General features: G+C 33.6%; 1 protein-coding gene across 3 annotated transcripts in view; it reads left to right on the forward strand.

Annotated features, from left to right (window-relative positions):
* Positions 1 to 1,534: 1,534 nt before the first annotated feature.
* The window catches only part of MACROD2 (mono-ADP ribosylhydrolase 2), a 1,752,897-nt gene continuing 1,729,396 nt past the window's right edge, over positions 1,535 to 25,035 (forward strand). For all 3 annotated transcript variants that reach the window (XM_036229035.1, XM_036229037.1, XM_036229036.1), the window contains exons 1-2: positions 1,535 to 1,822; positions 7,358 to 7,474. In XM_036229035.1, the coding sequence (XP_036084928.1) occupies positions 1,777 to 1,822; positions 7,358 to 7,474 (163 nt within the window). In that variant the 5' untranslated portion in view covers positions 1,535 to 1,776. The remainder of the gene's footprint in view (positions 1,823 to 7,357; positions 7,475 to 25,035) is intronic.

The raw sequence follows: 25,035 nt of genomic DNA on the forward strand, positions 1-25,035 counted from the left end.
GTGTTGTAACTGAAGGGGAAGTGCCTAGTATGCGCTTTCCTAACACACATTACGATCAGTATTTCTAAATAAGAAAGTAACTTTCTCACAAAATCGGCAATTGCTTTTATATTGCCTATTAATAATATTGCTACTGTGTCTTGACTAGATCATGAAAGCCTTATCTTTCTCATTCCCATCCTCTTCTCCAAATCTATTCCATGATCGATTTTTATTGATTCTACTGTGGCAATGTAACTTGAATCAGACTCCTCCTTATTTCCATTGCCAATAAATGAGTGCATATTTTTATTACTAGCTCAAATGTCACTTCCGTCCTAAGCTTTCCTGATTTCTCTTAAATTCTTGTTTATGTACTTAGCATTAAAAGAAAAACGGAAGCAGAGAAGTCAAAAATTATTTTACTATGTTATGAATCGTTCTCATGAGTGTCTTGTTAAACATTTCATTCTTTAAAAATCTTAATTGGGTTTGCCCCTTTCTTCTTTTCTTTTATTAATAAAAAAAGTGTAACAAGTCATTATTTGTTTTTGTCCACCTGCTTAAGTAGAACATATAATACGGCACCCAACTGTTGAAAAACACGTAGATTTACTGCATCCACCAGATCAGCCTGTGGATGGCCTGATATTTAGAAAAGCAATACATTTGAGGAGTGAGTTACCAAACTTCTTCTAAATTCTAAGTCAATCTACTCTTGTGGTGGACTCTACTGGAACTGGATTTTCAGAACATCCACAGATTTGTATTATCCAAAATCGAGCTAGCACTTTGGGTGAGCACCTTGACTTGAAGCAATCAGTGGAGGAATAAAATGATAAAACGCCCCTGCCCTGGTTAACACCCACTTGAATTTACTTTGATATAAGACTTTTGTTTCCAGTATAACATTTTGGTTGCCCACTACTTCCCGATTCATAAAACCTGGTTCTTAAAACAGAACTCCAGTGAAATTTGTAATGTTTGCCACAAGGTTGAGAAGCCCATTGTATAAGATCTAAAGACATTTCTCAGTCCTTCACTTCTTTTGGTTGTATTTGCTTACCGAGAAAAAAAGCTTCAGATAATCTAATAAAATCTTTGTAGAAGGGCCAGTTAGAGTAACACGGACAATACGTGTTGACTCACATCTCCCACTTCCACATCTTCAGGTCCTAGGGGCAGCGTTCCCCACCTAGCTGCTCGGTCACCTGGGGCACCTGGACCACGCCCTCAGGTCCTCCGAGCGCCGCAAAGCCAGGGGGTGGGGCCAGCAGCCAACACTCCTCGCAGGCGTCCGCTCCTCAATCTGGCCCCCATCGCGAGGCCATTTCCAGTACCCTCGCTCCCTGGCTCCGCCCCCTCCCGCTCCCCAACGTCCTCGGCGTCGGGCTCGAGCTTGCGCCTGCGCATGCGCCCTGGGGCCGAAGTCGGAGCGCGAGGTGGCTGGAATGGTGAGAGCGGCGGGCGGTACAGCCAATGGGAGGTGGCGCTGGCTAGCCGCTGGGAGGCGGGGCCTGCGCGGGTGTTAGGTTAGCGCGAGGCGTGACCTACTTGACAGGCTCTGAGGTGCTGTTGTGGCAGCGTCTGCGGGGCTGAGGCGGGTGGGAACCGGAGCCGAGCGCGGGCTGAGGGAGGAGGGCGGCGACTGGAGAGCTGCGAGAGGTGTGGGACGCGGAGCCTCCTTCACTTTTTCCTTCCCGAGTGCCCCCTCTCTCCCCTCCCACTACATACACACCCTGTTTGCCCGTGAGCCTGGGGAACTTGCAGCTTAAAGCCAGCCACCCCCACGGCAACATGTACCCCAGCAACAAGAAGAAAAAGGTGTGGAGAGAGGAGAAAGGTAACCGGCCTGCTGAGTCCTAGGGGTGCGGTGGGTGGGAGTGGGGTGGGGGCGGGGGTCAGAGCTGTGTGTGCCGCGGTGCCCTCCGCTCGAGCTCCCGCCTCGCGCCCGCCGGGCGGGTGCCGCCTCCCTCGTGTGTCCGTGTGTACACACGCGCACACCAGCGTGCACGCGCCGCCCCCGGATACCTGCAGCTCGTGCACGTGTGGGCGCACGCCCCTCTGTCTCCAGCGGTTCCCGGTCACCTCCGTCCGCAGGGCTGCCTTTGCCTCACTCGGAGCGTGGACACCCCGCGTGACAGCCCCGGGGTCCCACACAACTTCCTCAGGTCCCCCACCCGGTCTCCGGACCCCTGCTGGGACTTTCGCACTCCTGGTCGCACTCCTGGCCGAGGTGTCCCACGGACATGTGCCCGCCGGCGGGCACACCCGCTGCAGCTAGCTAGTGCTGCGCCTCCGCACCCCGCCGACCCTTGTCCATTCACTTTTCACCTCTGTCCCTTTACCGGGTGGGTTCTCAGCTGGCGCTGTCCCCGCTTCTTTTCCCATCCTTCTCTAGTCCCCCACTTCTGCGCCAGAGTGTGACTTTTGAAACCTGGAACTCTAGGGGAAACCTAAAACGAGCGTCTTGTCCGTGAGGATAAGTGCCTTCAGAGAAGTCAGAATGGGCTTTTCTCCCTGCAGTGTGTTTCTCAAGATTCTATCCCCATTCATAATCCGAAGTTGCTCAGAGTAAGATTGTGAGACTGATATCACTCTCTGGGAATAAACCCACTCCTGAATTTTGTGCAAGGCTTATCCAAATCAGCTAGATTGACAGTGGCACTGATTTCTATGGCACAGAAGCATTCCATCCAATCCTCTTTTCTCTTTCTGCCCGTATCACTTCTCCGGCATCATGATTAGATAATAGTCTAAGGTAAAACTTGAGTCTCTGGAGGTTTTTCTTTTCACATCTTTCTTTATATTCTTTAGGTTTTTACAGAAATGTAGCAAAAGTACTTGGCTTTGCTGCTGCTAAGATACACTAAAGCCACGTATGGATGAGGTCAAGTGAGGGTGGTGCAAATCTCTTCTAAGTATCCTGTTTTTATAGAAGAAGGATAAACGGGTGACTAGGTTAAAGTTGATTTCGTTGATGTACTTTAAAACCTGTAGATTTTTATCGCAAGTTCTGGTCTTTGTAAACACGTAGGCAAAAACAGTGGACAAGAAGGAGTGAATGTGGAAAAAGAATTCTCTCTACAGGATCTGTTTCAAACAATGCACAAGGAAAGGGATGAGAGGGGCTTTTTAAAAAAAACCACTGGGAAGATTTAACACAATAACTTAACAGTGTATTAAAATGGTCTTTAAAATATTGAAAGTAGGTTGCATGTCATTGTGTTTTAATGATTATGAATATATATAGAACTAAAAATTGCGATGTCACAAAATAAATACTGTTGAGAATAACCTGATATACAAAGCAGTGTAAAATAATTTTGCTTTGTTTTTGCAGTAGCAATTTAGTTTTAAACACTTTCAACGAGAATTTACCTTGTAAGCATTGAAAAATCATTTGTGCCCATTTGAGTCTTAAAGTGTTATCTTTATGTTATTGGTAATAACGAAAGTAAAATAGTGGAAGACATGGAGATTGTTTTCAATACATGGATGATTGATGAAATTATAGTGATTACTTGACTATTTTTTCTCTCATAATAACATCCTAAAGTAACAATGTTTTAATTACTCCATTTAACATCTACACAGTTATACTGTGCCAAGAAGGCATTTTAGAATCTTTAATGTCTTAATTATTTTTCTTTCACTTCTAATAACTAATATTTCCTAAATAAAAAAACAAAAGAAGGCATTTAACACAATAAATTTCTTTTGTCCAAAACTAACCTATTTTCACATGAAGTTTGATATTAAAGGAAAAAGTTATTGAGACTTGAAGACTTTAATATATGTCTCAGTGTCTTATCAGGGTGTCTATTTTTGGACTAGTTAATAGTTAAAACATATTATGTCAGTATATATAAAATACATATTAAAATATGTATATCTTGATATATATATATCAAGAAGGAGCTAAGAATTTCCAATACAATAGTCAGTATTAAAGAAGCTGATTGGATGCATGATCTTTTTTCTTTTATTGCACTAGAGAGGGTGGTATTGTATTTTTGCAGTTATGTAAATCTAAAGTAAGGCTTACCCATCTTGTTGTAATGTCAAGGCATTGTATAAACATATTTTAACTCAGTATACCATCTAATAAGTAGGTCTGCCAACTTCGGTTCACAAAGAAAGGATTTATTGCAAAGGTGAAACATTCTTCAAGGAAGTTTTGTGTAATACCAAATAAAGTGTGTAGTATATGTGTGTGGCCCTCAGTATGTTTCATTGTTTAAACAAGTAACTAAGGAGTTCTCAAGTCCACAAATGTTAAATAGATATTATTGATTTAGTATTTTGAGCCCTGATTAAAAACCAGTTAATGTGTATTATTATTTCAAGTACTGGAACTTAAGGTATCTCATCGTTTTATTGTTGATCTTGTTTTACTTAGACTTTTAAGTAAATGAAATTACAGAGGCCAGATTGTATTCCCATATGTACATATACTAACACTACAGTTGCTTCATGTATTTCAACCTGATCAGTGATATTGCAGTATTTCCAAATTAGTGATCTTAGCTTTTTAAGTTGTGCTTTGGTAAGTGCCAGACATCCCTTTTCCTCCTCTGTGTGATTATTTCAAATTTACTATTCCCTTTAAGCTTCCTATTCTATCAAGAGCCCCTCCTCCTCCCATACTAAACAGATGACATTGCCTTTTAATTCATGGATAAACTACATTTCATATAACATGAAGAGCTTTAACATTTTCTACCATAGTCTTATTGGTCTGTTTCTTCACATGCCCTTTGTCCTTTCAGCTTTGTTTCTGTCTTAGAAGAGGCATTTTTCTTCTTTGTTTCTAACCTCTCTGTTTGTGCTACTTATCTCCTCAATTCTTTAAGATCTCGTGCTGTCATTTATACCCTGTTGGGTGTGTTTAGTTTCTCAGTGTCTTCAGTCTATAAGAATGCTCAAATCTCTTCTACTCTAAAGTAGCTTTCTTTCCACAGGACTTCACCTTGGAGTTGCTTTTCTCTTTTTCTTTCTTTCAGTCTCATAGCCTCCTGGATCTCAGTTACATTCTAATGAAACTAATATTTCTAAAGTCAGTAATAATAATGATGATGGTACTAATATAAAAATAGTCACTTTTTGAGTCCTGTTTATGTGCTCAGCACTATCCTGTGTACCTTAGTTATCATTTAATTCTCACAACAACCCTATGAAGTAGTATATGGTAGGGTTAAGAGCTTTGAACACCATGTGATCCTGGGTTTGAATCCTAGTTTTGCTGCTTACTATCTTTGGAACTTTAGATAAGTTATTTGATGTGTTTTAGTTGCCTCATCTGTAAGTTGAGAATAATACCTACCAATCTACCTCAGAAAAGAACTGAGACAAAGAGTTTAACTCACGATCACACAGATTTCCATGATTTGGGATTAGAACCCAGACAGTTCTTTTAACTACTTGCTCTTTTCAGTGCTGTTGGTGACCCAGTTGATAAAACCAATGGGTTACTGGTTTTTATTTTTTCTTGATTCCTGTAGCAATTGATAATATTTCTCCTTTTCTGTTTATTAAAACTCTTTGCTGGTTTCCACATCACTGGCACTTTGATTCATCTTGTACCCCTAGTGACATCTAAGCTTTATTTCATTTTTTCTTTCTTTGTGTCCATTCCCTAAATGTTTTTTGACTCCCTTACCCCTACCTTTGAATTTCCTATAGTACCAGAAATTTAGGATATAATTTCCAAAATCTCTAAGCTAGACCTCTCTCTTGAGTTCCCAATTCTTGGTTTCAACTTGACTGCCCTGTAGGAATCTTGAAATTCAATCACTATTGATCCTTAAGTATTGTAGTATTGTGATTTGAATATATCGCATCTAGTTAAAGTTTTTTTCTACTAATGTGACTGAAGAAAAAACCAGTTCTAGGAATGGGGGATATGTTGGCTGCCTGTTTTCTTGTTCACTTGTGCTTACATTAATAAATTTTGCAATTTATTTCTGTGGAAGAATCTTTTTAATTGATTGTTTTTTTAGAGTTAGATTACCTAAAACTAGATACTATCCATAAATCCATTCACTTAAGCCGTAATACCTTGTAATATACTGAAAGAGAATTGGGGAGTGAGAATACAACCTTTGGTAAAGTACATGGTACATGAGAGCTGATATACAGAATGATTTGAGGATACCAGTGTCAATTAATATATTTATATATTGAATATATGTAAATCTTAATTTCTTCCTTATTTCTTTAGATTAAAAATATAAATAAATTTCAGATGTATCCCCTGTATCCTAGTGATCATTTTATGAACCTTCTGGGATAGGCATAATCAATTTTGAATATTAGTGGTCTGTTTTATAGGATAAAAGTCAAACTGCTCAGTGTGGTATACAAATCCCTATAAATTTTTGTTTTAAATTATGTTTCCTCCTACTTTGTGCTTAGTGGCCAGTTCCCTTTTCCTAGCACATCTTATAGCTTCAATGAGCTATTCATATTTCCTTATCTTTGTTTACATTGCTCTATTAGACTGAAATATTCTCCTTCCCTTTTCATGACAAAATTATACCTATCCTCAGGAACTAGCATACACATCTCTTTTGGTGAGCTTCTCCGGAGAAGGTAGTCAGTATAGTGGCTAATGGTATAGATTATAGTTTCTGACTAATGGAGATATATCTGACTGAATTTTTAATGGAAAGCTCTCTTGCTGTAGACAAACTACTGAACTTTGATGTGTCTTATTTTCCTATCTGCAAAATAGAGATACTAGCACTATTTACTGAGTTGTTGGGAAGATTATTTCAGTGAAATTATGCATGTGAAATACTTGTTAAACAATGAGTTCTTTATAAATTATTATCAATGCTAAGATGTATTTAAACACTATTTTAATCTTGGAATCAAGACGTATACTTAAAGTGTCATTTATATCACTTACACAAAGGTAGTACTAAATGAAAGTGCACTTTTATTGTTGATGGGATCTTTAAATTAAGGAACTATCTTGGTGGCTAACTTTCTTGTGCTCTTTTCATTTGTATTTACTTGTTTTAGAATTTTTGTTTTATGTAGTTGTTTTTTATCTTATCTATTCTTTCGTCTTGTGAGCTTCTCAGGGTTAAGGATCTCCTTTGTATTTGCAATGTATAAACATATCACCTGGCATATAGTAGACTGTCAGTAGATGTCGATTGAAAGAGTTTCATTAATTTTTTCCTGCTAATATGCTATTAATTTGACACCCTTTAACATTCAAATATAGAGTCATTAGATTTGCATTTTGTTTTTTTTCAAGTCTACACCAATTTTTGGGGTAGTTTAACATGGTTAGTATTTAAGTTATAAAGTAATTCTTGAACTTAAAAGTTAAATACAAATGGAGATTCTGCTTTTATTTTCCAAGAACGTTTACTGAAGATGACCTTAGAGGAGAGACGCAAAGAATACATAAGAGACTATGTTCCCCTGAATACCGTCCTGTCATGGAAGGAAGAGGTGAAGGGCAAGAGCCAAAATGATGGTAAGTTTCTCAGAACATTTTTCAAGTAGATACTATTGCCATTTTTTTATGACTTATGCAGGACAGTTTTTGACAAAAATTAATAACCCGTAGTCAATAATGATGTGACAATTTTGATATTTGAAATAATTGGTTGTTATTTAATAGTTTTTAGCAGTCTACTATGTATTATTTAAACTTAGAAAATTATATTAACACAAGTTGTGTTCTTAAATACACCGCATTTATATTATGGTACTCTTTTAGTAGGTACTTTTTAAAAACTACTTTGCAGTACTTTTCGAAGCAAATTATATTAGTAATTGCTGCTTTGCTGGTGTGGTCCTTTGAGTTTGTATTGATTAGGTTTGTTTATATTAGATTTCTTCAAGTTTATTTTGATGATTGGATACAGTTAAAAGACAGTGTATCAGGGAGAATAGAAAAAAACAAATAATATTTCACAATTTAGAGAAGAGTATGTATTTTATGTGGTGTGGTGTTATGTTTACAATATAAAGTATTTGTATGACAAATTTTCTCTCAAAGTCTATGATTTGACGAGCGTCTAGATTGAAGGAAAATATATGCGTTAGAATATAAATGAAATTTTAAGTATTACAAAGGTTCATGGAAAATATTCTGAAAAACAACATGATAGATTTAATATATGTTTAGTATGTAGCTCTGAATTAACATTCATTGGTATTGATGGTCTTGATGTGACATTTAGAAGAAATGGTGCTTTTTAGGATAATTTACACTTGAGAAAGAAAGGTAACTTTATGAAAAGGACTTGGAACATGCTGATTTCACAGGTTGTGGTCTTCGATGGAACTATACAGAATACTATCACCCAGAACAAGAAGACTAACATGAAATTCCTATGGACACAATCTGTGGGAGATAGCAGCCAAATTAAGCTTTGGAATCTGTGAAGAGAATATATTAACCTAAGAGTCTGTGCTTAAGACAGAATTTTGTTTTTCTAGAAAGTCAAATCATGTGGGTTTTTTTAGACCTTACTCTGTCTGTAAAAATGTGACCGTGGGCAAGTGGGGTAGTGGATCTACCCCAAGTTCTAATGGGTAATTAGATAAGCTGATTGAAATTTACACATCTGAACTGTTTGCCCAATGTCTTCAGTAAATGCAAGTTGTTTTTATAATAGTATGATTAAGATATCATTGAAAGAGTAGCTAGTGCTATGTAATGAACAGAATACAAAGCTAGAGATCAAAAGGACAGAATTGTTGTTTGACCTAGGGCTATGTGCCTCTTAATGTTTGGGTCTTCATTATTTTTTTGTTTATAAGAAACTGATATTGAATACTTAAGCTCTCTCTCTCTCTTTTTTTTTAATGCTAATAAATCTCTTTTTTCCCAGTGCTTCATTCTTTTGATTTTCTTTCTTGATCATAGTTTTAGCTGGTCAGTTTTCTAAGGATGCAGTACATGGTGTTCTCTCTTTTTTTTTTTTTTTTTAAAAAAAATTGCCTCTTGAGATAGAGGTAGATTCCTGTTGCTGCCGCAACAGTTCACAAAGCAGTAGTAACACCCAGGCTGCATTGCCCAGTGTTAGGTTGGCTTACTTCTGCATAGAGGGTTGGCTTTTATGTTGACTGCTTCTACTTGAACATTCAGCATGTAATAGCATAGGGTTGAACTGAGTTATTAGAAGACTTAGGTTTGAATGTTTTTTATAAATACTACACAAAATATGTTCCCTAAATCAGAAAAGATACATTGGATAACATCTGACATTATTATTCCCTAACAAGATCTTATGTATTTCATTCTATCTCCCAGTATGAGCTTTGCAAGTGATTTACATTTGTTCTATGTATTTGTTTTTTCCTTCGTGCTTTTTGAACATGAAAGGCCTTCATGGGAAACTAGGTGATGCGATCAAAGTTGTATTTCTATTAAACAATGTTTTATTCTTTCCATTTAATGTTACTTACTCGTCTCTATTGTGACCTAGAAATTGGTGACTGGCTTCTTTTTTTTTCATGAAACAGAATGGCTCATTCTATAAGTAATATCTGTTAATTTCTTTTCATAATATATCTTTTATAAGTGCCTTTTTTCCAGTGTTACCTATCCAGTCTTTGTTAGTTATGCTAAAATATTGGTTAAGAGAATTTTAGTATTTTAACAGTTTGAAAGATCTTTTAAAAATATAAGTTTAAATTATAAAGGACAACTATACATATATTTTTATATTTTATTTTGAAATGTTTAAGAGCAAATGAACTTATAAATATATATATAAGTATTGATATTTATAATAGTTTAATTTTTAAGTATGAGATTTTAAACTAAGCTTTAAAGAAGATAATCTATAATTTTTTGTCACATAGTTTCTGATTTATAGGAAATGAACAATATTTATTGGAGTAGCGCAATATACCAATTTTAAATCTTTGTTTTTATAGAAGGCTGTTTTGGCCTTGATATTCATGATTACACAGAAAGTTCTCAAGCTATTGTTTGTAAATGATTTTCTTACTTTGCTCAGTGTTTTTTACTTTAAATGCTCATTATTAAAGTAGAAAGTTTAAAAAAGGGGGCAGTGGCTGAATGTTTGTCATAATTTTGATTTTAAGCTGTCCTAATGAAAGGCAACCAAAAAATTGCCAAACAACATAAAATTAATGTTTCTATAGAAAGGAAGAAGCAAATAGATAATATTTTTACTTTGACTTACTACTTTGGTCATATTAGAAAGCTGTGGATCAGAAGAGGAAAAGAATGGGAGATGATTACCAAAACAAAAATCTATTTGCTTGTTGTTCATGTTCATATTTGTCAAATACTATTAATAAATCTCTGGAATTAGATGCTTTTAATTATTTCTTTCTCTATATTAGTAATTATGTAATAATTCTATTTCCTTTGTCAGTTGTTCTGTTATAGGAAATTTAAAAATGCTTATCTCCTATTATTCTATTTCTCTAGCACCTGGAATCATGCCTCATGTGTAGGTGGGCTCAATCAGTATGTTAAATAAGAATGCCTCAGAAGTTAGCACTCTACAAAGGACAGTACTTTCTTTTTAATTTTTCTTCAAACTTCAAAATGAGCATTTAAAAACATAAAAATAGAAAGTATAACTAACCTTTATACATCCATTGCTCTGTTTCAAATTTATATGTGTCCAGTTTTATTTCCTCTATATCAGAGCTCCCTGCATCTTTCTCCCAGGCTATCTTGAAGCAATTCCTGTATATCCTATCAGTTTTATCTGTAAACATATGTAAATATGCATATGTACATATCTCTAAAAGATAGGGACACATTTTTGTTGTTTTAATGTAACCACAATACTATCATACCTAAAAATAATTCTTTAATTAAATATCCAGTTAGTATTCACATTTTTCCCATTGTATCATAAAGGATTTTGTTTCTTTTATACAGTTTTCTTGAGTCAAGAGCTAAACAAGGTCCACATCTTTCTTTTAATTGATATGTTTCCTATGTCTCTTTTAATGTATGGTTTCTTTTTCTTTGTCTTTTCCCTCCTTTTAATTTATTTGATGAATAAAGTAGGTTACTTGTCTTACAGGATTTTTCACATTTTGCATTTTACTGATTGCATCTTTGTGGCATCATTTAACATGTTTCTTTATCCTCTGGTTCTTGTGAGCTGGTAGTTAAATCCAGAGGCTTGATCAAACTTGAGTGTAATTTTTTTTGAAAGAATACTTTATAGATTATTGTACATTTTTTTTGCATAATGTCAGGGAGCACATGATATCTGATTATCTTTCTTTCATGGTGGTAAGACTGATTACTAGTTCCAGTATTGTCAGGCTGATCCATCCATTGCACACAGTTCCCTACTAACTTTTCACCTAATGGTTTGAATAGCCGTTGATGATCATTGCTTAGATCCATCATTTTATTAGGTATTGCAAAATAGTTTTATTCCGGTTTTATCACTTATTCACTTAGTGGATGGACTTCTATGAAGAATCTATCAAAGCTTTTTTTGTTTTCATGCAGTACATTTTATATAGAAAAGGCTGAATCAATGCGAGATTTCCTTTCTTCCCAGTTTTCAGATTGAGTTGATTCCCTGAAATTTAAAATGACTGAATTGTTAGGAAAATGGTATTTAAAATAGGGTAGAACTCTGGGATAGAAAAATTGGAGAGGAATATTTCCTATTTAATCATTTGATATTGATCCCTTTTTATATTCTATTCAACTTGAGCACTATAATTTAAAAGTGAAATAATCTGTAGAAGCAGAAGAAGGCTCAGAGCAAAACACCCCAGTTTCTTAGATACAAATCTTTTATTTTTGAGGGTAGCGATTGTTTCCACTTTTTACATGATCTTAAAATGAACTAACTAAATTAAAAAAACCAGAAATCTATTTTGCCTCAAGTAACTGAGACCACTCTGGCTTATTCTTTAAACAATTATTTGTGAAGCTTCCATTACCTGCAGAGGTGTTGCATAAGTAGTAAATATATTAGACACAGGCATTTTTTTTACTTTAGAAGTAAAGATTAGGATAAAGGCTAAAATCCTAAACTGGCCTACTCTCCTTTATGATCTGGCCCCTCTCCTTTTGGCTTCTTATTATTCCACTCCCTTTCTTGATCTCTGTGTCTGGCCACACTATCCTTTCTCTTTCTTTAATGTGCTGTGCTCCCTCCCACTACTGGATCTTTAGATAAAGATTGTTTGTTTTTTTCTCACCACTTCTCTCACCTTCCTAATTTTTCTCAATTTCAATTTGAAATCGAGTTTTCAGTTTGAAACCCTTCTGTTCTCTCTGAAGTTTTTCCTGAGCCCTTACTCTGGAGCAGATTACTTTAGTGTATACTTTCATAGACCTGTGTTCTTTTTCATAGAGCATATATATAAATTCGTTTTTATGTATTCATTCAATCATAGGATTATCTTGATCGTGGTCTGTTTTAGGAAATTGTAATTACCATGAAAATAGGGACGGTATTGTCTTAATTTTTCTTTACATCTCTGGTATCTGGCATAGTGCTTGGTACACAATAGATATTCAGTAAATATTTGTTGTGTGAACTGAATAAATGATAAATTATTTGCCTCACAGCATTTTTGTCTGTTATTTTCTTCTCACTTTTTCTTCACCATATTTTAAAGATTCAGATGAAAATGACAGGCTTAGAAATTAAGCTAGATACTTTTTGAAGTAACAGATACTTTACATCTCTGTAATATAAGGTCGGTTTTAAGTTTTAAAAGTTAGATAGCCCAGTGATAAATTTCTATAAAGATTATTAGTGAACTATTACAGAAATATTTAACTAGTTGAAACAAAGACGAGAATTCATGTGCTGTGTGTATTCATTAGCAGTGTATATTAATTATAGTACTTAGTAACCAAACATGATTTCAATCTCAGTAGCTTAAGTTAAATGAGTATAAATGTAAAAATTTAAGCCTGTTTTATAATAATATTTTAAAGTGTTGAAAAATCTTAAAGTGTTGCCATTTTAAATAAATTTACTTTGGTGTTATTAACACTTGACATGTAGTGTAGCTTTAAGAAATTATTTTAATATTATATCCTGTTTAAGCTCTTTGCTGAACTAGTTGGTTTGCTTCAAAAAACAACTTTGCTACAGACAAAGAATTTGCTTCTCTGTGGACAAATTAGGCTGAATAACTTTCAAGAATTTTGAGAACAGGTGACATTCATGCTCATATATGATACCATTAAAAATGATTGTGTAATGATATGCTATGTGAAGGCGTGAGCACTGGTTTAGCCAAACATTTGTGAAGTAAATTCTAAAATGGAGAAAAAAGAATATGAGTTAAGTAGGGATTCATGATTCATTACATGGTTTTGTTTTTCCTTTGCCTTTATTTCATTTTTAGTCTTTGAAATTATTTTCCAAGATTATTTTAACAACCCATAAATAAGTTTTATTGTGCACTGCAGTGTGTAACAGTAAGTGCTGTGTAAATTGTCCTTGTATTAAATTAAATTTGTTTCGAAGATAATGTTACTAGCCACAAAAAACAATTTTTTTTTTATTATATATATATAAAGATGGCTTGGCGTTGAGACCACAAGATGAAAAGTTCTTTGTATTTCCTAAGTCTGTAATTTCATCACAGATTCTCCTAGTTTTCTTTTTAAACCTTAAATGAATTGTACTAGTATATGAATTTGACTTAAATACATTTTGGACAGTGTAGATAAATACTTTGAGATGAGTTACAGATTAGTGGTAGCCAAAGTCAACTTTTTCTTTTCTTTTTCCCTCTTCTGATTGTTTTCTATATGAAAGAGTCTTTATAAAGTATTTGTCTTTTCTGAAATATTTTACTATTAAATTTTCATGTAAATATTCAAAACAAAGATTTAAATACAATTCACTCTTTTAACTAAGCCTTTGATTTTAAACCAATTTGAAGATTACTGATGAAATGAGCACTAAAATATAGATAATGAATATAGTTTGGCAGAAGTCCATATGCCTGGCCATATGCATGCCATGGCAAAAGATGTATGTGCCTTTGAAGTTTCGGAAATACTGAAATTTAATTTGATCTATCTCTAGAGTATACTATGGATTTCACATTGCTGGTTGTTCCCTAGCAATTGTACTCAGATATATTCAATGTTTCAAGAATCTAGACTACTCCAACATATAGGGGAGTCTACCATCAAATTTACTTAGATTTGAGATTGTGTCTGCCGTGAGAAACTAACAGGTTAGAGAATTTCTAATTTTTATAATTCTCTTGTATTAGTGATTCTATTGGAGTGAAAAACTTTTTTTTTTTTTTTTTGGTGTTGTAATTTGAGGCTTAATGTTAATTTAAATACCCATCAGATGTATAATAATGGGAGTGACTTCCATTATTTTGATATATATGTGTCTCCATGTTAACTCTGGGAATGTAAAGGTTTTGGGATTAAACATGCCTGGCATCAAATCCCAAACTGCTGTTATGTACCCTAGCCAAAGAACCTAAATCTGTCTCTTCATGTTAGATACCACACAGGGACTGTTTATTTCTCCTTCCTAAGGTTGTCATGAAAATTAATTGAGAGAAGATATCAGTGGGCCTAGATACTTCAAAGCTCTCTCTTCTTATTCTAGAATGCACCTTCCTCTTGCATGAAACTTTGTGTGACTCTGTATTCACTCCTGCAGCTTTTATCTATGCTTTTAGCCAAAGTATACTATAAATAATTTTTTTTCTCTAAGCTTATAAATATACATGTACAGTTTGAATTTGCACTATCTGCTTTAGAAGGCAGGAACTGTAACTGATTATTGAAATTTTATTTTATAGGGTCTAGTGGAGGTCCTTGTGTATATACTCATTTAGTAGTTTTGGTAAGCATATTATGTAGAGTTATAATTGGTAAAGGAAGATTTTTCAAAGACAGTTTGTGTTTTTCACAAATACAAAAAATATTATATGCTCTGTAGTCCCTGAATTCTAAATTTTGTTCAGGTGGTACGTGGCCGAACAGAGATCAAAATGTTTACGGGGCAGTTTACTAGACATATGCTTATCTCATCTAAGTAACTAGTTCAAATTTCTGGTAACTTAATTTTTTCCTTAAGTGTGTTTAAAATCTGTTTAACAGTTTTATGTTGTAAACTTAGTGGCTTTAAGTACATTTACAATGTTGTACAACCATCACCAGTACCCATTTTCAATACTTTTTCTTCTTCCTTTATATAAACTCTGTACCAATTAAATAACTCCCTATTCTCTCTTTTATCCAGTTTTTGATAATCTCTATTCTCTCAATAAATTTGCCTGTTCTAGAATCATACAATATCTGTCTTTTATGTTTGGCTTCTTTCACTTAGCATACTGCTTTCTAGATTCTTCCATATTGTAGTGTGTATCAGAATTTCATTTTTAAAGTTGGATAATATTCCACTGTATGTATATGCTACATTTTCTTTATCCATTCATCTGTAAAGATATTGGGGTTGTTTTTACCTTTTGGCTATTGTGAATAATGCTGCTGTGTACATTGATGTAGAAGTATCTGTTTGAGTTGATGTTTTCATTTCTTTTAGATATATAACTTGGAGTGGAATTGCTAGATCATATGGTAATTCTGTATTTAACTTTTGGAGAAATCACAGAACTCTCCCACAGCATCTGTACCATTTTATAGTCCCATTTGCAATGTACAGAGGTTCCTCCACATTCTCTCCAATACTTGATATTTTTATTTATTTTTTATTTTTTAAGAAAATAATAATAAAAGGATGTTTCAGCAATGTTTCGTAGTTTTCAGTGTATGTCTTTCACCTCCTTGTTAAGTTTAGTACTAAGTATTTTATTTTATTTTTTTGATGCTAATGTAAATGTAATTGTTTTTTAAATTTTCCTATTGACTGTTCATTGCTAGTATATAGAAATGAAACTGACCTTTGTGTATTGATTTTAAATATTGCAAATTTGCTGAATTCAAGGTAATAATCTTTTGAGTTTCTACATATATGATCATGTCATCTGTGAACAGAGATAATTTTAATTCTTCCTTTCCAATACAAAGGTCGTATATACCTTTTAATTCATTTTGTATTTTGTTGAGGATTTTTGTGTATTCATAAAGGGATACTGGTTTGTAGTTTTCTACAGGCATGCCTCATTTTATTGTGCTTTACTTTATCATGCTTTACAGATGTTGTGTTTTTTACAAATTGAAGGCAAGACCCTCTGCCAGCAAAAAGATTACAATTTGCTTTATTGAGGTCTGGAACTGAAGCTGCAGTACCTTCAAGGTATGCCTGTAGTGTCTTTTTCTGGCTTTTGTATTGGATAATGCTGGTTATAGAGAATGAATTTAGGAAGTATTCCCTCCTCTTCAGCTTTTTTTAAGAAGAGGATTAGTGCTAATTCTTTAAATGTTTGGTAGAGTTCAACAATGATGTCTTGTCCTGGGCTTTCTTAGTTGGAAGGTTTTCAATTATTGATTCAATCTCCTTACTAATTTTATGTCTATTCAGATTTTCTATTTTTCTGAATCAGTTTTGGTAGCTTTTTCTAAGTGTGTTTCTAGTAATTTGTCCATTTCATTTAGGTTATCCAGTTTGTTGGTGTACATTTGTTCATAGTATTTTCTTATAGTTCTTTCGATTACATAAAATTGATGCTTAGGTTTCTACTATTATTTTCGATTTTAGTAATGTTGGTCTTCACTCCTTTTTCCTTAGTACAGCTAAAATTTTGTCAATTTTATTTATTTTTTCAAAAAGCTAGCCCTTTGTTGATATTTTCTATTGTTTTTTTTTTCTATTCTCTATTTTATTTATCTCTACTAGTCTTTATTATTTCCTTTTTTCTGATAGCTTTGTGTTTAGCTTGCTTTTTTTTTTTAGTTTTTTACTGTGTGAAATTAGATATTTGACTTGAAATCTTTTTAAGTATGTGTGTTTGCAGCTATAAATTTTCCTTTAACACTGCCTTTGCTGCATGCCATAAGTTTTAATATGTTGTGTTTTCAGTAGTCTCTATTTTCTCATTTTTTCTTTACCCATTGTTTGGTCAGGAGTGTTGTTTAATCTGCACATATTTGTTAATATTCCAGTTTCCATTATTGATTTCTACTTTCATTACATTATGATTAGAAAAGAATTTTTGTATGATTTCAGTGTTTTTATTTAAATTTATTGAGATTTGTTTTGAGGTATAAGATCCTAGTTAATGTTCCATGTGCATGTGAAAAAAATATAATTGTTGGATACACTGTTCTGTTTGTCTGTTAGGTCCATCGGATTTATAATTTGTTCAGTTCCTCTATTTTCTTACTGATCTTCTGTCTGTTTCTTTTTTTTTTAATCCATTATTGAAAATGGGATATTTAAATCTCTTTATGTAGAACTGTATTTCTCCTTTTAATGATATCTGTTGCTTCATGTAACTTGGGATCTGTTTGGTGGATATATTCATATCTTCTTGATGAATTGACCTTTTAATCAATATATACTGTCCTGTGTCACTTGTAAGAATTTTGACTTAAAGTTTATTTTTTTCTGATATTAGTATAGCTACCCCTTCTCTCTTTTGGTTACTATTTGCATAGGATATCTTTTTCTATCCTTTCACTTTTAACTTATTTATTTTTTTAGTGAGACTCTCATGGACAGCATATAGTTAGATTTTTAAAAAATTATTCTGCTGTTCTCTCTTTTGATCAGAGAATTTAACCATTTATTTTTCAAGTAATTACAGATAAGCAAGGAATTACCTTTGCCATTTTTCTCTTTGTTTTCCGCATGTCTTAAAGCTTTTTTTGGTCACTCATTTCCTCCATTACTGCATTCTTTTGTGTTTAGTTGATTTTTTTTTGGTAGTGACAGCCTCTTGTCTACTTTATGCTATGATATGACAAATTGAATGTTTATACATTGTGTGCCCAGTAACATAGATTTTTAAAATGCATTTGTCTTTTAAATCATGTAGAAAATAGAATGTAGAGTTACAAACCAAAATTACAATAATACTGGCTTTTATGTTTGCTTATTTATCTTTACTAGATCTTCTTATGGCTTCAGGTTACTATCTAGCATGCTTTCATTTCAACCTGTGAGACTCCTATTAGCACTTTTTAGGTCTGTTAGTAATGAACTAACTCAGCCTTTGTTTATCTGTGAATGTGCTTTTTCTTCCTCATTTTGGAAGGACAGATTTGCTGAATATAGGTTTCTCAGTTGACAGGTTTTTTTTTCTTCTTTCAGCTTTTTAAATGTATTATTCCACTCCCTTTACCTTCTGGCTTGCAGTGTTTTTGAGAGGAAATCAACTGACAATCTTATTAGTGTCCCTTGTACATAATAAGTCACTCCTCTCTTGCTGCTTTCAAGATTCTCTGTCTTAGGCTGTTTGATCATATTGTGTCTGGGTGTGAGTTTCCAAATTTATGTCACTTGGAGTTTGTTGACTGATTTTTTTTTTTTTTTTTTTTTTTTGGTTTGTAGACTGATGTCTTTCATTTAATCTAGGCATTCTTGTCCATTATTTCTTCAAATTATCTCTCTGCCATTTTCCTCCTTCTGAGGCTTCTATAATGCACATGTTGGTCTACTTACTAGGTGGTATTCCTCAAGTAGGCTCTGTTCACATCTTCATTCTTTTTGTTCTTCAGACTTGATAATTTCAGTTCTCTTATCTGCAACTTTGCTGATTCTTTTTTTCTGGCTGCTTGTTCTGCTGTTGAACCCTTCTAGTGAATTTGTTTTCGTTCTCTATTTTAGTGTTTTTCAGCTTTAAGATGTTTATTTTTTTATAATTTCTCTGTTAATAGTCTTATTATATTCATATATCTTTTTCTTGATTTCCTTTTTAAGATGATTGTTTAAAGGTTCTTATTTAGTAAGTCTGAAACATTTGGGCTTCCTCTGAATTTTGTTTGTTTCAATGGGCCATATATTTTTTTTTCTATTGTATGCCTTTTGATATTTTGTTGAAAAGGGGACATTTGACTGTTATAATGTGGTAGCTCTAGAAATCAAATTCTCCCTCTTCTTCAAGGTTATTGCCTTTAAAAACAAATTGCTGAAGGCTGTAGTAATTCATATGTTTTGAGACTTTTCCAAATTATTTTTGCATAGACTCGCCCTTGTCATATATGGTGATTGAAGTCTTTCTTCCTTTAGCTGGTATTCAGCCCAAGTTTTTATAGATATTTCCTTAAGCATTCTCCCAGATTTTTGTGGATTAGCCCTGTGCTAGGACCCTCTTTCAACACTCAGCTAGGCTTTCTCTGAATCTAAGGATCATTTTGAGGTGCAAACTTAAGGTCTTCTAGGATGTTTTCTGAACAGATATGTTGCCTGGACATGCACATAACTTTCTAAATTCTCTTGTATATATGGTTGTTCTTGAATGTTCTTGTTTTGTAAAGAATCTCACTCTTACATGGTATATTTTATAGCCACTTCTAATCTTGCCTTAGATGTCTTTGAGTCTGTAGTTGCCTAGCAGCTTTTATGAGCAGTGCTTGCTGATATTCTACCATAGTTTTGAGTTAGGTGAAATAGAGATGAGTGCCTTGCAGAGGTTTTTCAGGTATCCCCAGATACCTTAAAACATACACAGTAATTTGCAAGTAAGGTCTTTTCTTCTCTTTCTGGTTCACAGGAGGGACTGAAAACCAGATTGCTGCTGTTTTAAGACTAAGACTGCTATTGTTCTGGAGAGTGGGGTGGGACAAGGATGAGTAAAAATACTACAAAAGTTTTCTGTTCTTTTGAGGATAAGTTTTTCTTGATTGGGTGTTTGCTTGGTTTCTGTAACCTTTGGATGTTTTCCAGAATTTCAACAGAGTTGGCTTGGACAGTTTCTGCATGTTGTTTTTGATGTGTCTGTGGGCAAATGAGAGCTTAGAGCTACCTAGTCCACTATTATGCTTGAACATTTTAATTTTTAATGTGAAAACCAATTGTGGTAGCTTGGCTGCAGCAGCAGCTTTAACAAATTAACCCTCAAGTTCATTACCTTAGTCTGATAGAAGTTAGTTAGTTTATTTAACAATCCATTGTGGATATCCATAATATCTGTTGGTGGAGGAGTGGTGGTAGTGTAGGTTGGATTGGGGGAGATATGAGAGAAAGAGAGGAAGAGAGAGGAAAAGGGAGTTGGGGAGGTGGGTGGGGGGAGAGGGGGAGAGGGAGAGGGAGAGAGTGAGTAGGGGGAGGTTCCCAGGAGAATCTTAGGGGAAAGGTGAAAGAGAAGGATTGCATCAGAGATATTTATGAGCTGGGCCTGGAAATGGTGCACCTGACTATAACTCATATATCTTAGGGTAAATCTCAGTCACATGGACATATTTAATCATAAGAGAGGCTGGGAAATGTAATCTAGTTATATGCTCAGGAAGAGGATAAAATTGGAAACTAGTTTTGGTGAAAAGCTGATAATTTCTGCCATGTCAACCATGCATAAAACTCCCTTGTACTACTATGATTCTATTGAATGAGTTGTAAGAAACATCATTATTTTATATTCTATTAAGAAGGAAGGGAGGGGGGAGGTAGCACTACCAATTAAATTATTGCACAATGCTCTAATTACTCTGACCTCTTTCAATAAATATGAAATTATTGAGATTTACTCATTATATGCCTTTATGATATATCATCCTCGAACAGACCTTGGAAGGCAACTGTAAGTAACATAAATTGGTTTACGTAGTCAAAACATCTTTGTACTCAGTTCAGTTCTTCTGAATCATTTTTTCCCACTTAGAGTTGTCGATGTTATGTTTTTCCACAAATTTAGTTTTTTTTTTTTTTTTTTTTTGTGCAGTTAGAAGAGTTGATGATATAGCACTGCTTAAAAACCTACTCTGCTTTGGTCTGGAATTTTCTTCTAAACCACTGCTACCTAGTCTACTAGTTTAAATGTTGGCAAATTCTTGTTCTTACCAGATGGTGTTAATGAGAGGTTTCAACTAATTACTAGGACTCATATTTTTTACTTAAATGGTCATTAAGTGGATTGTTGACTGAAATGTTGAGAGGTTGCAGTTGTTTTCACCATAAATGATAAATAAGACCTTATGTACTTAGGCAGTGAAGACAGTCATGACCACCACCTTCCCAGTAGCAACTATAAATACCTTTCACTGTAAGGCACCTACCTGCCAGTTTTAAAGATGTTAAAATGTGTGTGTGTGTTTTTTTAAAGGTATCTTAGAATTGAAAATATATAGTATGTTGAATTTGATTTGATATTCAAATTTTTATTTTAATGTTTAGGACTTTTATTTCCCCCTAATAATGCCTTACCTATTGAAAATACTGGTTATTTGAAAATACTGGTTATTTGAATCTATAAAAATAATTGCTAAATTTCAGTTTATCATGTGCTTTAGTTTGAGAAAAGAGAGGAAGTGAGAAGTAAGATGGACTACTGTTTGGAGCCTTGGCTCCAAGTTATGAGAGTTTGATTTTAGAACAATATGAGAAAACTTTTAATCATTGTTAGTTGCTTCTGAATGGAATGGATTCTATCACAGTGCCTTTTTTGTCATTGGCAGTATTCAGAAAGGTTCTGGATGGAAATCAGTCAAACATAATAAAAGCACTTTCTTCACTGGGCGATAATTTCACAAGATGTTTTCTAATGTGTCTTTCTGACTATTGAGATTCTTATTCTAAAATAATTTAATTTGATATAAATAGTCTTTTCTGATTCCTGACAGTGTAATTTATTAATACTTACTGTTGGTGACTGGAACACTGGCGATTTTTTTTTCCTTAATGTAAGACACACAGCTAAATGCAGATCACTGTTGTTTCTAATTAAGTGATGAAACACTAAGCCAAGGCATGCTTTGAAACACTGATAAGCTCAGTTGGAGCTTGGATTTAAGGAATAGTGCTTTTTTTCTTTGCAGATTTCACTGCAAAATATTGTAACCTGATTTTCCTGGAGCCACAGGAAAATTCTAGTTGTTGATTCTCTCAGTGTTTAGTTGGTGAAAGGGCCACTGTGAATTTTATTTTTAAGAAAAAAAGCCTTATGAATATGACCCTCTCTCACACCTTCTTTCTTTTTTTGTTGTTGTTAACACAGTACTTGTGGCCAGACTCTGGAATTATCAATACTGAAACAGGTAAATAAGGAATTTTCTGGCCATTCTCATCAGAGGCTCAAATGGTCATTACCAGGATTGTTTGTACACCTTTAGGGTGCAAATTATATAGATGAAGGACAGTCAAATTTTAGCAAGAGAGATAGACATAGATATATCTTTATATATTTTTTTCACATACCCAAATCTAGATGTCAAGATGTCATTCTCATGTCTGAGATTTACTTTTACTGAAAAGCAACATAGGGAATACAACACTCTCAGTTTAATTTTGACCATTTATAACATGCTAATAGAGTCCAGGATAGGATTTTAAAGACTTTTTAACTGTGTTCATGTAATGCTGTACTAGGTAAATGTTTTTCTTAGTAATAGAAACAATAAGAGAAAAACATTTTTTTTCTAAATAGGGTTGTACTATTATTCTAAATATGTCATGTATCTCTGTGAGAGGGACCTCTCTAGATTTTTCTGGCACTGTATGAAGTACTTTTTATTTAACAGTAAGTATATAAAATTTAATATGCATATGGATTGAACTCTGTTATTTTGATTATAAAAATTGCTTAAAATATCTGACATCCGTAATGTGTCTACAAATTAATATTAACAACTTCTTTAAGGCTTTGTAGTTACTTTTAAAAATTAGTTCTAATTAATTACAAGTAAATAACTTGCAACTTTCCTTTAAATGTTGTTTGTATTAATAAAAAATTATTATTAAAGGTATGTATTAAAATTAATATACGTGAAATTTGAGTACCAGAAAAGGAGAATAAAGACACTGATGACAGTCTATATCCTAAGAGGGAATGACTGAGAACCTTCTGGAATTAAAAGATGTGGATTATTAGACTGGGAAAACACAGTAAATTCAGAGGAAGAAAAATAACTAGATAATACTAAAGGCAAAGAGAACTTAAAAGTAGCCAGAAATAGATTATTTATCAAGGTATAAAAATTAGACTGGTAACAGACTTCTTAACTACAACAATATATGACAGAAGTCAGAATTCAGTCTTCAAATACTAAAAGAAAACACATGTCATCCTAGAAATAATTAGCAAAGTCATTCAAAAAGAAGGGTTTTGAAATATATTTGCAGACAAACATGAGATTGATAAAATTGTAAAAGTTTAGTGATACTGTGTCGGTGAGCATGTGTAACAAGGAGAATTCTTAGCTTGCAAAAGTATAAACAGTCACTTTTGAGAGTAGTTTGGCAGCATGTAGTAAGTTTATAAATTCGTGTACGTGTGTATGTATACACCTTAATATTGTTTGTTGATCTCTTTTGACTATGACAACTAAAATCAAATTTTCAGGAAACAAAATTTACTCTTAACTGTGTACAGTACACTTTAATCTATCTCCGTGCCCTACGCTCTTTGTTCATTTTCTTCCCTTTCCCTTCACTCTTCACCACATTTTTCAAAAAACATTGTGACTTGACCCACTAACTTGATTTTATTGATGGGTTATGAGCTATAGTTTGGAAGACACTGCCTTAAACATACAGAAGTGCAAAGAAGTGTGAAGACAAGAATAAAGATGTTCATATCAGTATTGTTTGTAAGAGTGAAAAATTGGAAGCAACCTTAAGCCCTAATAAATGGAGAGTGGATAAATAAACTGTAGTATATCGATGTTAGGACTTTTAACTATAAATCACAATAAATAAGTGAATTACGATACCTGTATTCAATGGATACACTTAAAAATATAATGCTGAGTATAGAAAGATAAGTATAAAAGAATATATAAAGTATGATATTTACATGAAGCTTAAAAATGTAAAGCAATACTATATATAGTTTTATAGATATACACATATGTGAAACTATGCAGAGAAATCCATGAACATGATAGACACCAGACTTAGGTTATTTCTGGAGGGAAAGAAAGGTATTTCTGTTATCTAGATATGTTTTTCTTAAGCAGAGTGGTGGATACATAGTGTTTATTAAACATGTTATACTTCTTTATGTATCTAAAGTATTTCACAAAAAATTTTTTTAAAAGGAAGGCAAAAACATTGATGGTCAAACTGAGATTTCTCTCAGAAAGTAGAGCAAAAAGAGTTGAACATTATGAGAGAGAAGTTGAGACCTATAAAATAGATCCAGGAGACCAATATCAGTGAAATAGGAAATCCAGAAATAAAAAGTAGGTGAATATTGGGAAGCAGTAGGTAGTAAAATAGTAGAAAAATTTTCTTGAGCTGAAGAATGCCATCAAATAAAATAATGAAATAAAATTTCTGGTAAAATCAAATGCTGGTAAAACTTTGGAATTCCAAGGGTGAAAAGAAAATCAAACTTTCAAATGGAATAAATAGGCTTACCTACCCTCATGGAAAAAAAGTCAGATTGGCATCTGATTGTTTTTATGCAGCATTGGATATTAAGAAACAGTGGAAAATTTCTACAGGATTCTGAGATAAAAGTATTATGATCCTAAAATTCTGTATGTAACAAAACTTTTTTCAGGTATGAAGGCAAAATATATATTTGTTCCAAAGGACTTTGAACTATTACACTTACAGACTTTAGTAAATGAGTATATAATTTGGAAGTACTTAAGGAAAATGAAATGAATCAGAATAAAGAATTCTGAACCAAAAAAAAAAAAAAAAGAAAGGGAAAGTATAGGCATACCTCGGAGATATCCTGGTTCAAGACTACTGCAACAAAGTCGCAATAAAATGAGTCATAGTTTTTCTTGCTGTTGGAGGATCTGGCCTTCAATTTGTAAAATCCCCAACATCTACGAATCTCAATAAAGTGAAGCTCAATAAAACAAGTTATGCCTGTATATATTAAATATTGGCATACAAAATCAAACAACAAACCAAAATCCAATCAATCATGATTACATTTAAAATATTAATAATATACTTTGAAATATAACTTTAGAGAAAACATTCCTAATAAAATGGAAGATGTGAAAAAAATTACAACTATGAAATAAAATTCTAGACGATTTAATAATAAAAC

This window comes from Rousettus aegyptiacus, unplaced genomic scaffold (assembly GCF_014176215.1).
Source record: "Rousettus aegyptiacus isolate mRouAeg1 unplaced genomic scaffold, mRouAeg1.p scaffold_m13_p_12, whole genome shotgun sequence".
Lineage (NCBI taxonomy): Eukaryota > Metazoa > Chordata > Mammalia > Chiroptera > Pteropodidae > Rousettus > Rousettus aegyptiacus.